The 16,532-nt window shown below is 44.8% G+C and overlaps 2 protein-coding genes across 3 annotated transcripts in view; one reads left to right on the top strand and one right to left on the bottom strand.

Moving 5' to 3' along the window:
- Positions 1–16,532, bottom strand: part of LOC119817552 (calmodulin-4-like) — a 58,688-nt gene that overhangs the window by 36,043 nt on the left and 6,113 nt on the right. The window contains exon 1 of one of the 2 annotated variants that reach the window (XM_038334868.1): positions 3,815–3,900. The exons of the other annotated variant lie outside the window; for it this stretch is intronic. The gene's annotated coding sequence lies outside the window, so the exon portion shown is untranslated. Of the gene's footprint in view, positions 1–3,814; positions 3,901–16,532 lie in introns of those variants that run through there. 2 annotated transcript variants of the gene reach the window in all.
- Positions 4,691–5,140, top strand: Calml3 (calmodulin like 3). The gene has a single exon (XM_038334866.1). The coding sequence runs from the start codon at positions 4,691–4,693 to the stop codon at positions 5,138–5,140; it is 450 nt and encodes a 149-aa protein (XP_038190794.1).

Here is a 16,532-nt window from a genome sequence, read left to right as displayed (position 1 = left end):
TCCTCAGGCACACACACACACACACACACACACACACACACTGTATATATAAATGTGCAAACAATGAATTCAAATAGATAAAATTAAATCTTAAAAGAAAAACAAAATATAAATTTGATAGGAAAAGAGTAGGACTGAGTCAGCAACCTGGGCTGGTGTGGGCCTGGGAAGGCCAAACTCCACAGGAGCAGGACTGAGCCAGCGCCCTAGGCCAGCAATAAGACACTAAAAGAAGATCAAGGGGATATAAATCAGAAAAGAAGAAGTCAAACTCTCACTATTTGCTGATGATATGATAGTTTACATAAGCGACCCCAAAAATTCTACCAAGGAACATCTACAACTCATAAACACTTTCAGTAATGTAGTAGGATACAAAATTAACTTAAAAAAATCAGTAGCCTTCCTGTACACAAATGATAAATGGGCTCAGAAAGAAATCAGAGAAACATCACCCTTCATGATAGCCACAAATAGCATAAAATATCTTGGAGTAACTCTAACCAAACAAGTGGAAGACATGTATTACAAGAATTTTAAATATTTAGAGAAAGATATTGAAGAAGACGCCAGAAAGTGGAAAGACCTCCCATGCTCTTCGGTAGGTAGAATTAACATAGTAAAAATGGCAACCTTATCAAAAGCAATCTGCAGATTCAATGCAATTCCAATCAAAATCCCAGCAAAATTCTTCACACACCTTGAAAGAACAATACTCAGCTTCATATAGAAAAGCATAAAACCAAGAATAGCTGAAGCAATCCTGCACCATAAAAGAACTTCTGGAGGTATCACAGTCCCTGACTTCAAACTCTACTAGAGAGCTACAGTACTGAAAACAGCCTGGTACTGGTCCAAAAAAAGACAGAAGGACCAATGGAACTGAATTGAAGACTCGGATCTTAATCCATACACTTTCAAACACCTGATTTTTGACAAAGAAGAAAAAAATATCAAATGGAAAAAAGAAAGCATATTGAACTGGCATAACTGGATATCAAAATGTAAAAGAATGAAAATAAATCCATATCTATCACCATGCACAAAACTGAACTCCAAATGGATCAAAGACCTCAACATAAAGCCAGCCACACTGAACCTCGTAGAAGAGAAAGTGGGAAGTACACTTGAATGCATTGGCACAGGAGACCACTTCCTAAATATAACCCCAGTAGCACAGACACTGAGAGAAACAATAAATGGGACCTCCTGAAACTGAAAAGCAAAGGACACGGTCAACAAGACAAAATGGCAGCCTACAGAATGGGAAAAGATCTTCACCAATAGAGGTCTGGTCTCTAAAATCTACAAAGAACTCAAGAAATTGGTTATCAAAAGAACAAATAATTCAATAAAAATGGGGGTACAGACCTAAACAGAGAACTCTCAACAGAGGAATCTAAAATGGCTAAAATTAAGGAAATGTTCAGCATCCTTAGTTATCAGAGAAATATAAATCAAAACAACTCTGAGAGTCCATTTTACACCTGTACGAATCACCAAAATCAAAAACACTGATGACAACTTATGCTGGAGAGGATGGGGAGGGGGGTAAAGGGAACACTCCTGAATTGCTGGTGGGAATGCAAGCTGGTGCAGCTGCTTTGGATGCCAGTATAGCAATATTTCAGAAAATTAGGAAACAACCTTCCTCAAGACCCAGCAATACCACTTTTGGGTATATATCCAAAGGATGCTCAACTGTGCCACAAGGACATGTGCTCAACTATATTCATAGCAGCATTGTTTGTCATATCCAGAACCTGGAAACAACCTAAATGCCCCTTGACCGAAGAATGGATATGGAAAATGTGGTACATTTACACAATGGAGTACTACACAGCAGAAAAAAATGACATCTTGAGACTTCCAGGCAAATCAATGGAGCTAAAAAACATCATATTGAGTGAGGTAACCCAGACCCAGAAAAACAATTATCATATGTATTCACTCATAAGTGGGTTTTAAAAGTAAAGCAAAGGAAACCAGCCTATTAATCACAATCCCAAAGAGCCTAGACAACAATGAGGACTCTGAGACATACATAGATCTAATCTGCATGGGAAGTAAAAAAAAAAAAAAGACAAGATCTCCTGAGTAAATTGGGAGCATGGGAACATTGGGAGGGGTTGAAGATGGGGGAGGGAGGCAGGAAGGGGAGTAGAGAAAAATGTAAAAATGTAGAGCTCAACAAAAATCAATAAAAATTATTAGAAGTAGTTTTTTAATCTTTATTTATTCATTTCCCTTGCTAATAGAAACACATGGTTTAATGAAAAATTTAAATGTGCAAATATATACATGTATATTAATTTTATCGCATTTTCTTTGTGGGCAGAGTTTTTGGGGGGGGTTGTTCTTGGTTTTTTTGTTTTGTGTGTTTGGGTTTTGTTGTTGGTGGTGGTGGTGGTGGTGGTGTGTGTGTGCACGCACTACTGTGCGTGCACACACAGTAGTGCACATGTAGTGAGCAGAGAACATCTGTGGGACTGTTTTTTCTTTCCACCATGTGATTCCTGGTGACCTGAACTCAGGTCATTAGCCTTCCACTGAGCCATCTTCAGATTACCTTTGTTGGTTATTCTGTTATATGAAAAAGATGAGTAACTGATACAGAAAATCAGTGTCAGGGGAGAATATGAATTTCAGCCTGGAAACAAGTGATATCTTCTCATTGTCCCTAAATAAATGAATTTTATTCTATTCTGTTTCACGTTCAGCCCTTCTCTGTCAATACAGAAAGAAAACAACGTACGCTGGAGGTTCCGAGGTAGCACCGCATTCCCGTACTACCAAACACTTGAGTATGGAGGAGAGGAGAGTGGCTTCTGACCGCTAATGGAGTGGTTGTCCACACAGCGGCCTCTAATATGCCTGACACCTTGTTTCTTCCATTACACGCCTGGGTCCCCATAGCCACCCCATGTCCAGATCCTGTTGTCCTGGTGTTCATTTTATGGTGTGTGGAAGGAGTACGTTGCCTCCTTTTTCTTCTCCCATGGTGAACACCTTCCTTCTTTATTTTTCCCACACATTTAAGGTCTAGGCCTCGTGGGGCCCTTTAAGGAGGAGTCAACCATCTGGCAGAAAGGCAACTTCTATTCTCTCCCTCCAGACAACAAAAGCAAAGCTGTCATCTACTTGAATGAAGAAAGCATTTGTACCGGTATTATAAATGCTAGCATGGAGAAGGGAGAGAAATTCCAGGAGGAAACAATTAACAGCCAAGCGGTGGTCTGGCATATTCTCTCCTCAGTAACTCCTCCAAGTAGACAATCTTCTCCATGCAGTCCTGGCCCTGGGCCTGCCTGTTCAGTAACAGAACAAAGGGCCAATTCTGTATTTCTCTTTCAAATAGGGTTTGGTTGGAGTCTTCTTACTTAGGGAGGTCATTTCCCCAGCCTCCACTACCACCTCAGACAGTAGGGAGCTGGGGTCCTTCTTGACTTTTTCACCTCCTGGAGATTCTCCCACCTTCTGCCCTGGCTCCAGAACTCAGGCAAGCGCTTGCTGAAAACCTCCAAGGGTACTGTGACCAAAGGAGAGCTGAGGGATTCCTCGCTGAGTCCCGCAAAGCTCTCCTCTGTTTTTCATACCTGCCTCCCCTTCGTTCACCAGATGGCAGTCAGATAGCTCGCATTTTCTTCTCTCAGTCCCACCATGCCCTCTTCTTCCCTAGGCCACTTCCAAGAGTCTTTCTGCAGAAGAGTTGTCCTTGACCATGAACCACCACTACCTCCATCCTCCCCATCACTGCCTTTATTTCCTTTGTAGCATGGGCCAAAAAATACGCAGGGACCTCATTTGGGCTTACCTGTTCATTTCCTCGGTAACTCAGTCACAGTCAGGGCCTGAACTTGATGGAGACCAGGACTCTATGCTGTGTTCATTCTGTATTCTTCCCCTCCAACCACATCTGCCCTCGAGGCACTCGGTAAACAGCTGTGAGCGTGTACAAGCATTGCAGGAAATTCTCCATTCATGTCATTCATTTCCGAAGACAAGTGAACCCTGTTTTTACCTGAAGAAAACCCATAATTCCTATCTGAAAATCTAAGGAAATCACCAGGTTTGGAAATCAAAGACAATGAACGTACAGGCAATTTCTCTTCTTCATCTACAGAAAACTTCAGCTCCATTGAAGAAAGGGAAATGTTTATTTTACTGAGAGATGAGTAGACGTTTGGGTTGAGGGTGGGTACAAAATTGAGAAAATGAAAGGGGAGATAGGAAATACAAGGCCAGAAGCCCAGGTTGGTTTTTTTTACAAAGGGTTTTCCCTCTACCTGGATGGAAGGTATTGCGGTGACTGCTGCGGGCCCTGTTGGTGTTTGACGAGGAAAGCTGCCTTTCACACAGAAAGAAGGTCTGGCATCAGCTCAATTAGCAGACCAGCCTGGTTGCTGCTCTTGGACTCTTGTCTAAACAGGACCTGGCCTTCAGGCAACCACAGGGGCGGGGGTGTCTGCGGATGGCAGCCCAATCCTGCCAGACCAACGGTGGGGGAGGACCCTGCTCCTTCTTAAGCCCCAGCCAGTCAAGCCAGGGCTAGAAAGCCAGACAGACAGCCGCCCCTTGAAGTCTCCACCTGTCTTTACAGAGCCTGGGAAGAGGAGCCCAGCCCGCAGTGAACGCTTGGGAACAGAGACCAGCCTGGTCACCTCTGCCGCATCACCCACGACCTGCCGGCATGGCCAACCAGCTGACTGAGGAGCAAATCGCTGAGTTCAAGGAGGCCTTCTCTCTGTTTGACAAGGATGGGGACGGCTGCATCACCACCCAGGAACTGGGCACTGTCATGCGGTCCCTGGGTCAGAACCCCACGGAGGCTGAGCTCCAGGGCATGGTGAATGAAATCGACAAGGATGGAAACGGCACTGTAGACTTCCCGGAGTTCCTGAGCATGATGTCAAGGAAGATGAAAGACACTGACAGCGAGGAGGAGATCCGGGAAGCCTTCCGAGTGTTCGACAAGGATGGCAATGGCTATGTCAGTGCTGCTGAGCTGAGGCATGTGATGACCAGGCTGGGGGAGAAGCTGAGTGACGAGGAGGTAGAGGAAATGATACGGGCAGCAGATACAGATGGTGATGGGCAAGTGAACTATGAGGAGTTTGTCCACATGCTCGTGTCCAAGTGAGGCTGCGCCAGAGGCTGCGATAGCCAGGTGCCCATGAGGCTCCCGGGCTGCGTGCAAGTTCTGCCGGACAGTGGCTACCCTCACTGTGGTGAGAATCTTACCCAGGCCTTGGGTGTCTTTCCCTGTTTCCCAGCTTCCTCTGGGCTCTGTTGCGTCTCAGGCAAAGTGGACTTCATCCACCAGACTGCATTTTGCTTTCTCTTTTTTTTTTGCCAGCTTCCCACCTGCTCACACCCCTTGACAGAGAAAGCCTCAGGCTGAGACAGGCACCAACTCCTCCCAGCCCTCAAGAGCTGACACGGACTGTCCCATCTCTGCATGGACACTGAGCCAAAGGACCCATACTTCTTTTTTTATTTTTCTTTCTTTCTTTTTTTCTGTTTCCAACAGAAATGATCATTAACTCCATGGCATAAACCAGGTTGGAATCTCCGAGTGTGTGTGTGTGTGTGTGTGTGTAGGGGTGGAGCAAAAATGAAGAGGTCTTCTTAACCTAGTAGCATCTCAGAATCTCCTGGATAGGGTTCTACCAGGCACCCAATGCTTGGCATCAAGAAGGCCTGTAGCCTACATCACAGTTCCTGGAGCATCTTAGACCAAAGACGTCGTCTGCTGTTCAGTTTGGGAAATATCTGGGTATGAAAAGCAGGAATGGGGACTTCGAGGACTGAGGTCAGGCCATCTGGAAAACATCATTTCCCTTCAGTGAAGTTCTGGCTTGTTCCTTTTTGTCTCATGCAAACCTCTGTGGTTCTTTTTTTTTTTCTAAGCTGGGGGTCAGTTGTAACACATTTGTATTCATCTAGAAGGAGAGAAATTTGAGTGGCAGAGACAGGGAGGCTGTGGGGAATAAATAAGACACCTGTGTCCCCGTGTTGTTCCCTTTTAAGTTTCTAACTAAAACCCTGTTTCCTCCAACTGTCATTGTTTGTTTGTTTCGTTTTGTGTAAGTGCAATAAATCCCTGCATTGGTGCATAGAGAAAGCGTTTGGATGCAGTAAGTCTGTCCGTGTAATGACCAAATTGGTAGCAAAGAACAAGTAGATATCTCAGTAAGGGGCTGGTCGTAGAGAGCTCGCTGATACAATGTTTGCCTAACATCCATGATGCTCCAGGTTCTCAAACATCACATAAACCAGGCGTGGTGGCACAAACCTGTGATGTCAGCATTCAGGAGGTGGAGGCAGCGAAGTTCAACGCTCTCCTTAGACTCCAACCTGTGCTAGAAATTCCAATTTTAGAACAAGAAGGAAATATGTGCAAAGCTGCTCAAATGCCTGTGTCAATCACCGGAGACAATCTTTACTCCGATTTCCCTCCAGTCGCTCTGATTGTTGTCAAGTATCTGGTAATGAGAAGGTTGCGGAGGGTTCTAACTGCAAGATGACTCCAGCCAAGGTGTAAGAGCAGCTCAGAGACTGTTAGCCCTGTCCATGCTGGCCACGCGCAGAGATTGCACCGGCTTGTCCAGAGTCTGAGGGGCCTCCTCAATCAACATCTGAGCGCCAAGGGGACTGAAAGTTCAATGTTTTGTGAGGTGGACCCTAGATTGGGACTCAGCAAAAATGCTGATCTTTCGTGGTCACCACATCCTCCCCACCCCCACCACCATTGATTTCTCATTCGTAAAATAGTGAAGGTGGGCTCTGGAGTGGGATAGCCTGGGGTTGCAACCCTGCCCTTCTCTTATCTGCATGGTTGTGCTCCTTGATGACACCAGGACCCACACACTCTCCTTGTTAAGTGAGCAGCACTGAGTCTGTATAGGAACTCACTACCATAGGGTAGCCATGACTCTTCGTTTCTTCATCTTACATCAGAAGAACCCGAGGGCATGTCATAGGCTTGACCTCATTCCTGGCTGAGCATGACCCCTTTGCCTTCACTGTGATGACAAGAGTGGCCTTTCTCCACACTGCAAAGGGTTATAAGAATGGTATTTTTTTTTTAATTCAGTACTGGTGAGTGAACCCAGGCTCTTATACATGCTAAGCAAGCGCTATTACTGAGCTATATTCTCAGCCCATGAACCCTTTTTTTAAAATTTTTTATTTGTTATTATTCTGTATTCGTGATGTTTATAGGAGAGTAGAGGTGTCACAGTGCACACATGGAGGTTAGAGGACACTCTCATTCCCCCGGGATGGAACCCAGGTTGTCAGACTACACAGCCAGTACTTAACTTGCTAAGCCATCTCATCAGTCCAAGAATAAAACCCATCATGGAGTAGGTCCCTACGTGTGCATAGAGGCCCCTTGATAAGTATATGTCCTGTTACTATCATAGCTAAGGGTCCCTTCTAGCACCAATAGTCAACAAGGCGTGATACCCTCAAAATACCCCCAGCATCAAAGGCAGAGATGAGGCCAAAACCAAACCAAAACAAAACCAAAAACGCACTTCCCACTTTCTGTGCCAGCTCTGCTACCTGGATCACTGTCAATCCTCCCATCAGGAGAGCAGAAGAAAGTTTCGGACTGAGCTAACTAACCTCGGCTTTGCTAAGAGTCAGGTGTGACTGGACATTTCCATTTGGGGATGAGTCTCAAAAGCACAAGGGACACAGTATCCAGAGGTGACCAGATGGAAGCTCCCTGGAGTCGCTGAAACAGAAGAGCTGTGTCTGAGGTGTGGATACGGATCCCAGAGCCACCCACCCAAAGAAACCATGCCCTGCAGGGGCAAACAGAACTTGGGTCTCCAGGGATTCTGTCAGCTCTCTCCTAGATTCCGCAGGCAAGTGAGGAAGAGAGGTCTCCGGTGGTTGGTCTTTCTGTACCCTGTAGATCGCCTGGCTGGAGCACTGCCATGGAATCCTAACATTCTGGGTTGTGAGTTATGTGAAGTACGTGCAAACACCAAGACCACCTCACACCCCTGAGTTTAGCTAGGAGGGGTTCTTTTTATATTTCCGGGCCAGTTCCTGGCAATGCTGCTAAAACAACCCTTTCATTTGTGATCCACACACCACCCTGAAACTACTCATGCTTACGTTTCTTTTGGGCCTCAGAGCCTTTCATGTAGAACTCCTTTGCCAGGGCAGGAACTGGCAGGTAAGATAGAGAGGCGCCTGCTTGCCCTCAGCCAAGAACTGACAGCACCACCCCCCCACCAGCTTCCCAGCAGGTGGTTTCCTTGGAAGCAGAGTGGTAATTAAAACTGGGTGGGGGGGTTGTTCCTCCTGTCCTGGAAGCTCTGAGACATCAAGGTCAAAGTCAGTTAGCCCTGAGACAAGCTGGCTGTGCCTGGTCCTGCCTCACTGGTATTTACTTTCCCAAATACAATGCACTAAAACTGGTTTTGCAGCCTCCTGTTCTGGAGACTCAGGGTTATTTAGCAGTAAGCACCTGCTGCTTGGGCACATGGCTGACCCCTCTTTCCAACCCGTTGAGTTTAGGGTAAGATATAGCGAGCGTATCTACATCTCCTGGGAAGATGTGACCAAGTTTACTCACTCCAGACAGAGCACCAAATGACAGACCAATTAACAATTTTACCCAAGTCTGACTTGGTGAACCAATGAGGTTTTGGGGCTGATAGGAGCGTGGGTGAGGGATCACTTGAAGGAGCATGAGTGACCCCAAACTGTTGAGGCACATCTCTGAAGAGTTGCATCCCAGCAGAGATAACCATTTCCCCAGAGCTGCAGAGATGGAGGAACTCCTTCTTCTATGTACTCCAGCATCTCCTAGGACTATACGCAGTGAGGCAGAATTACATACAGTTAGGAGATCGATGGAAGGAGGTGGCTGAGATTTCAGATGAGGGTCTATTGACACCCAAACACACACACACACACACACACACACACATACACGCACACGTGTACACACACACATGCACGTGCATGCACACACACACTTCTATGAGAGAACACCACCAGATGCAGTCTCGAAGGTTTCTTGCAGGCAGCACTAGCTCCTGTGATCATCTTGATGGCTGTTATGCTCCGAGGCCTGAATTCCACAAGAGGCAGATACAAAGCCCGGGCTCCTGCTCTGATCTGTGCCTCACTGAAAAAGCTTTGATATCGTGTGACTCCCCTGAACAAACTGGTGGATCCCAAGTCTCTTACCAGCCCTGGTAATGCCAATCTCTACAGCTAGGCATCAGCTACTCTGACTCAGTTTACCCAGAACAATGTACCCAGAACACAGTAACCTTAGCATCTAGGGTACCCAAGGCGTATCATCACCATTCTCCCCACTTCCACAGCTTCACCTTCTTTCCCCTCTTACTCCCTACAGTGGCTAGGACCCCCAAGGAATCAATCCTGTCTAATTACATATAGCAACAGGGTGGGGGAGATGCTGTTTGTTTAAGGAAAGAAGACAACACAGTTATTTTTACTTATTTTACTATAGTGTGATCACCGTAATTGAGAGCAGCATTTGCTTACTGAGTAAAGGCAAAGAGGTCAAAGTTTCTGGAGCAGCAGAAAGGAGCTACCAAATAGTCTTCAGTGTGCAAGGAGCAAGAAAGAGCTTGGTTTTGTTTTCTTCTTTGACAGACTCTGGAGCAGGTGCTGTACCTCCAACATCCTCTTTCCTTTCAGACATTGAATAATCAGATTTAAACAACCTTCCTTCATCCCCCCCCAAAAAGGTGCTATCTAACTCCAGCTTGGCAGAACATTCTATCTATCTTTAGAGGAAAGAATTTATAAATATTACCTCTACTTTCATGTGCTTTCACTGAGCTCCCTCATAAATCAGGACTCGAGGCTCCCACACTCCCAGATATATAAAGCTCGCTTGTGACTGCTGGGTTTCCAATTTTAAATCAAACACAGGCCAGCCAAACTGGCTCCTGTTTATCCTTACGGATTCCAGAGGCCAGTTCAAAGACACTGAGAACCAGCTGGCTAAAAATGGCCCATTGTTCCTGCTAGAGAAATATAACATGAAAACTCACATACTGGATGAAAGAGCTTTATATAGCATGAAGCAATGGGTGAAAATTAGGTTTTGTTTGTTTGCTTGTTTTAAAGAAGGGACAGAGAGGTGGAGGGGGAGGGAGGGAGACAGAAATGAGAGGAATTGGACAAAATAAAACAATGCAAAATCTACAACTGCTTACTGGGAGAGGTATGTGCCCGGCTCCCATATCGGTCTCTCCATCACCTTGCTTTTCTTCTGATTATTTCCAGGACAAGTCCTCAGCTAGGACTCTGAACTGGACAAGGGAAGGCAGGGGTTGACCACGGAGCCACTGCAGAAAGACTCCTCTAATCCACTCCCACGATTAAATTCAAGTCTGGCTGACAGGTGCTGGGATAGGGTAGGCTAGCTCAGTTCCCTACATGGGAGAGAGGGCCTTGACATGAATCTAGGATTGAGGACAGAGCTTCCACATTCAGAGGATATAATATGGAAACAATCAACGTTTCCTACAAACCTTCACCAGATGCTTTGTTTCCTCCTAGAGCACTTAGCACCACCCAGGAGGGCAAAGGAGCTGAGCGTTATACACTTAAGTGTCTGAGAACTAAATATCAGGTAGGCCCAGGATGTTTTTACAGCTCAGGCTGCACACCAGAGCGGCCAATCTAGCCATGGGCCATGGAAATCCAACCACATGTAGCCCTACCAGCCCACAGGAGACTCTCACCTCCCATAGCCACTAACCTAGCTGATTTAATTTATAGCACATGAGAAGCCCCAAAGACTCTGGTCCATAGTCTCCCATGATAGAAGTGACGCTTTTACTGGGCACACTGATGCAAACCAGTCACCACCAAATCCTCAAAATAAGTTGATATGGCACTACTTTGATCCACTCTTTTTAAAGAAGATTGAGACTTCAAGACTTGAAATAAGTTTCAGCAGCTTAAGTTTGTGATTTTTTTTTTTTGTTGTTGTTTTGTTTTGGTTTTTCGAGACAGGTTTTCTCTGTAGCTTTGGAGCCTGTCCTCGTACTAGTTCTTGTAGACCAGGCTGGCCTCGAACTCACAGAGATCCACCTGCCTCTGACTCCCGAGTTTAAGTTTGTGATTGACCCTGCATCAGACTGACTCCTATGTTCGTATCCCATCTGTCGTGCCAAGAAGAAGCTCTGAGAGCAAGCAGCCTGAGAGCAAGTATATCAGCTCTAACAGAGGCTGCGAGCTCAGATAAGGGCACTACAGAAGAGACCTTCACAGAAAGGCCTATGATAGGAAGCAGAGAGGAGTTGGAAAAAAACACAAGCCATTGTCACTGTCCTAAGCAACTGGAGGCTTCTTGGCTTCTCAGCATCCATAACAGAAGGAAGAATCTGACTCCCACAAAAATACGCATCATGAGGGTCCAGATAATGGGCCTGTTCCCATTTCAAAGGAGCTGTTCTCCAAACATCATACGCTGGAGTTCTATTGGCAACACTGTAGAACGTGAGTGCATTTGGAGGTAGGGTCTGTGCAGAAGGAATCAAGTGGAAATGAAGTCATTAGAATTAGTCCTAATCCAATATCAGTGGAGTCCTTATAAGATAGAGACATTTAGACAAAGGCATGTATTCTTGTAAAGATGCAAGAAGTTGGCCATGTATATGGCAGACTCTCCCTTACACCCCTCAGAAGGAAGCCTCTCCCACAAGGAGTCTTCGACATCTGCACTCTAGAACTGTAAAAGCACATTTCTTTTTTATTTCTTTTTGAAGAAGTCCAATCTATAGCACTCTGATACAGCAGCCTCAGAAAACTAACGTATTCACTCTAAGAGGAGATGAGGGATATTCATAGTCTATTTCTCTTTACTCCCAGGCCCACAAGGGTGGCTGCAGACTCTTTTCCAAAGTCCAGCTCTGATTTAAGATGAACACTTGAATGCATTGGCACAGGAGACTACTTCCTAAATATAACCGCAGTAGCACAGACACTGAGAAACAATTACTAAATTGGACCTTCTGAAATTGTGAAGCTTCTGTAAAGCAAAGGACAAGACAAAACAGCAGCCTACAGAATAGGAAAAGATATTCATCAACCCCACATTGAACAAAGGGCTGATCTCCAAAATCTACAAAGAACTCAAAAAATTGGTCATCAGGCCGGGCGGTGGTGGTGCACGCCTTTAATCCCAGCACTCGGGAGGCAGAGGCAGGCGGATCTCTGTGAGTTCGAGACCAGCCTGGTCTACAAGAGCTAGCTCCAGGACAGGCTCCAAAGCCACAGAGAAACCCTGTCTCGAAAAACCAAAAAAAAAAAAAAAAAAAAAAAAAAAAAAAAAAAAAAAAAAAAAAAAAAAAAAAATTGGTCATCAAAAGAACAAATAATTTAATAAAAAAGAGGGGTACAGACCTAAACAGAGAACTCTCAACAGAGGAATCTCAAATGGCTGAAAAAAACTTAAGAAAATACTCAACATCCGTAGCCATCAGAAAAATGCAAATCAAAACAACTCTGAGATTCCATCTCAACCCTGTAAGAATGGCCAAGATCAAAAGCACTGATGAAAACTTACGCTGGGGAGGATGTGGGGTAAAGGGAACACTCTTGTATTGCTGGTGGGAGTGCAAGCTGGTACAGTCCCTTTGGATATCAGTAATGGTTACTTCTCAGAAAATTAGGAAACAACCTACTTCAAGACCCAGTAATACCACTTTTGGGTATATATCCAAAGGATGCTCAATCGTGCCACAAGGACAGCAGCATTATTTGTCATAGCCAGAACCTAGAAACAAACTAAATGCCCCTCGACCGAAGAATGGTTAAGGAAGATGTGGTACATTTACACAATGAAGTACTTCACAGCAGAAAAAAATAACGACATCTTGAAATTTGCAGGCAAATAAATGGATCTAGAAAATATCATATTGAGTCAGGTAACCCAGACCCAAAAAGACAAATATAATATGTACTCCCTCATAAGTGGCTTTTAGACATAAAGCAAAGAAAAACCAACCTACAATTCACAACCCCAGAGAACCTAGAAAACAAAGAGGACCCTAAGGAAGACATACATAGATCTAATCTACATGGGAAGTAGAAAAAGGCAAGATCTCCTGAGTAAATTAGGAGCGTGGGGACCATGAGAGAGATTAGAAGGGGAGGGTGAGAAAGGAGGCAAACAGAGAAAAATATATAACTCAATAAGAATAATAAAAACTAAATAAAATTTAGGCTCATAGAGTCTTAGATTTGTACATTATATAGGTCATTTGGTTCAATCCCCACCCTAGACAAAACACTTAAGAGCAACAATATCCTTGAGAGTGACAATATCTCTAACCATAATATAGAGTTCAGTGGTGCCAAGTGTCCAGCCCAGTGGTGGATAACTCTTATCCTTAGAAAGGTCATCCTTTGCTTAGCCTGAAATATGCCTTCGTGCAATGTCACCTATCCAACTTTTCCTTCTTTTCACACTCTAGACAGGATGTAGAGCATCCAAAGAGAAAAGAGCCCCTTAGCCATGTGTCAGCGCCTCTAGTGTACAAAATGCTGTATCTCCCACTCCGTTTTCTCCTGGCTGAAGAGCATTCATCCCTCAAGATTGTGTTACACAACCCATCCTCAGGCCCCCTCACTATACTAGTTGCTCAGTTCTGGACACTTGTCAACTCTCCCAAATCTTCCATGTAGATAGATTCCAGATCCCCAACAAAATTCAACCAATATCCACAGTGAAGGAACATCTCCTCCCTGTCCTGAACATAGTACTGTAAAGAATAAAAACCTACTAGTCCAACACAGACTTGGGCTCAAATGATACAACATGACAGCAGATATTGCTGAGCACTGTATGCACACACATACTAGGTTTTTGGAAGACATGAAGATAAGATTCTGTTAGCAGTCTTCTCACTGCCACCATGGAATAGCCAACAAAGGAATGCAATGGATAAAAAGTTTATTTTGACTCATCGTTTCAGGGGGGTTCGGTCCATCATGGTGGGGAAGGCATGGTAGAAAGGCTCGAGCAGCTGGAACATGTGTCAGAAACTTGTTCATGTTTTAGCTGTAGGGCTGGATACAGAAGACAGGATCAGAAGTAGAACCCAGCTATCACCTCAATACATGCCCCCAATGACCACCTCTGTCATCCAGCCTCATGTACCAAAGGTTCCACAGTCTTCCCCAAACAGTGCCTCTATATAGCACATGAATCTGTGGTGGGACATTTCATATTCAAACAGCAAAAATATACAGGCCACGATGGAAAGCTCAATAGATATATAGGCAAGAAAGAAGAGGGAGTAGTGTTTTGGAAGCGGAGAGGAAGAGGTGCCAGCTCACAAACTGAGAAGGCAGTTACCTGGGAAGACTTGAGGGGTGATTATAAGCCTATGTCTTGAAGGCAGTCAAACAGATAAGGTTGACAGAAATACTCTAAGTAAAACAAGACATGAAAATTCATAGGCGCAGAGCTACCTCTTTGGGTGGTCATTTTCTCTGAATCCTTATGCATTTAGTTCTGGTTTTGGAAGTACAGAGAACTTCACTGACTTTCCAATGGCCCCCAACTTCAGCCCCGGGCTAGATTAGAGGCCTTTCCTACATTTCCATACTTTTCATCAACACCACACTGTATCCCATTTCTACAGTTTGACCTTTTCTTTTCCTCCGAATCATTTACATCTCTAGTTAGTCATCTTCACAGCCAAAAAAACAGCAAAGAACATGGCTTAGAGTTGTTATTAAAAATAAGGCAAGTTGATCGGGGCAAATAGAAGACTCACGTAGGCCTACGTAGAGATGTTCATGGTGGTAAGATGGCCTTGTGTAAGGTGAGGAAGAGCTTGTCCAGCCATTTGCAGACTCACAGGTCTATACTGCAGGCAATGGAGAGTCTTGAGTTGATGTAAGAGAAAGAGAAAACACAATGGTAGCTATTGGAAGATAGAGGTTGTGGAAGACAAGGAGACTATATAGGATACCTAGGAAGTAATTCAAGCAAAATGCTAACCTCAGTGGGTTTGGAGCAAGGATGGAACAATAGGTGATTAATGCCAGAGAACAAGACATTACCAAACATATTAAAAATCACAACGTCATGGGGAATTCAGGGAGAGAAGAGTCAAGAAAGACTCAGGCAAAGGTCTTGATAGTTCTCGCTAATCTCTGAAAGTGAGAACGGGGAAATGGAAGGGTGTTTGGGTGGTTGGGGACTTGGAAGGAAGGACAAGATGATAAATCTGTTTCAGGCTTGTTGACTTTCAGGTGGTAGCCCTTACAGATCAAGTACAAGATCAAGACTGAGGATCTGGGCACACATCAAAGTACACAAAACTGGAAGAAGCAAGGAGGCATTCCAGGGAGAGTGTAGAAAGAGCAAACCCAAATCTGTAACCTGGGTTCTTCTTCCTTGTATGCCTACAGATGCGAAAGGGTTCACTTGCAGAAAAGCCCGTGGTTCTTTTAAGGCTCTGCTGCTATTGTCTCAAACAATGAACCCTGCAGTTGCTTTTGGCGCTGGACTCAATGAAGTATGTAGCCATTCCTGTTCACTGTTGTAGATTTGGCTCTAGACAGATCCTACCATGAGGATATTCCACACCAGTGAACGTCTGTTCATCAGAGCTCTTTATTTTCCACCAGGCCTTTGCCAATGGGCCAGTCTTTATTCCCACCCAGAACATGGACACCGTTTCTACCTTTTCTTTTTTCCAGAAAGCACAGAGATATCACACTCTGAATAAGAAGGGCAGAAGACTAATCACGTCATCTGGGAACTTGAGAGAATCAAAATACCATACCACACTTCCCAAGACCTCCAGGATTGGTTGGCCAGACCAGACTCAGTCACTCCTGGTCCTCAGGATGTCCCTGACCATAGCAGGCTTGGAACCACATACTTTCCCCTAGACTACTACAGACAAGAATACAGATATGGTTAGGAACAAAGACTTAACTCAGACTGTGAAATCAACCTGGCCAGAGACTGTGGTCTCTACCCTAGCATACTGCATCTTCCATTTCACCACCACCAAGAAAGGGAGGAGGAAGCAGGAGCTCAGGGAAGAAAACGTTACTAAAGTTACTAGTGTCAGCACCTGAGTCCTGGTAGCATTAACAGCCTCATCTGGACCACCTGCCCTCCATAACCCGGTTAAAGAGACAAGTCATAGTGAAATGTAGGAAAGGAGTTTCAATGCAGCCGCATTGGAAAGAGGAGCAGAGAAGTCCATTGACACTTATTCCAAGCCCAAGAGCTTTGGGGTACGGACATAAAGTTTATATCTAAATAGACAGAACTCCTGGACTGGAGAGGTAACTGAGGGGTTACACATATGTCACCCACATCAAGTGATAGCCACCCATAACTCCAGTCCTAGGGGACACAATACTCTCTTCTGGCCTCCTTTGGCATCCGTACTTACATGTGTGCATTCACGCACACATGCACATGCGCACACACGTGGGGGCTTGTTAAAAACAAAACACCTAGCACATGCCTTTAAACCCAGCACTAC

The sequence above is a fragment of the Arvicola amphibius genome, chromosome 6 (genome assembly GCF_903992535.2).
Source record: "Arvicola amphibius chromosome 6, mArvAmp1.2, whole genome shotgun sequence".
NCBI classification, from domain to species: domain Eukaryota; kingdom Metazoa; phylum Chordata; class Mammalia; order Rodentia; family Cricetidae; genus Arvicola; species Arvicola amphibius.
Note: the sequence above shows the minus strand (reverse complement) of the source record. Positions and strands in the feature narration are given on the sequence as shown.

What these genes read in the sequence shown, in the direction of transcription:
- Calml3 (XM_038334866.1), top strand. Translation starts at nt 4,691, where the DNA reads ATGGCCAACCAGCTGACTGAGGAGCAAATCGCTGAGTTCAAGGAGGCC.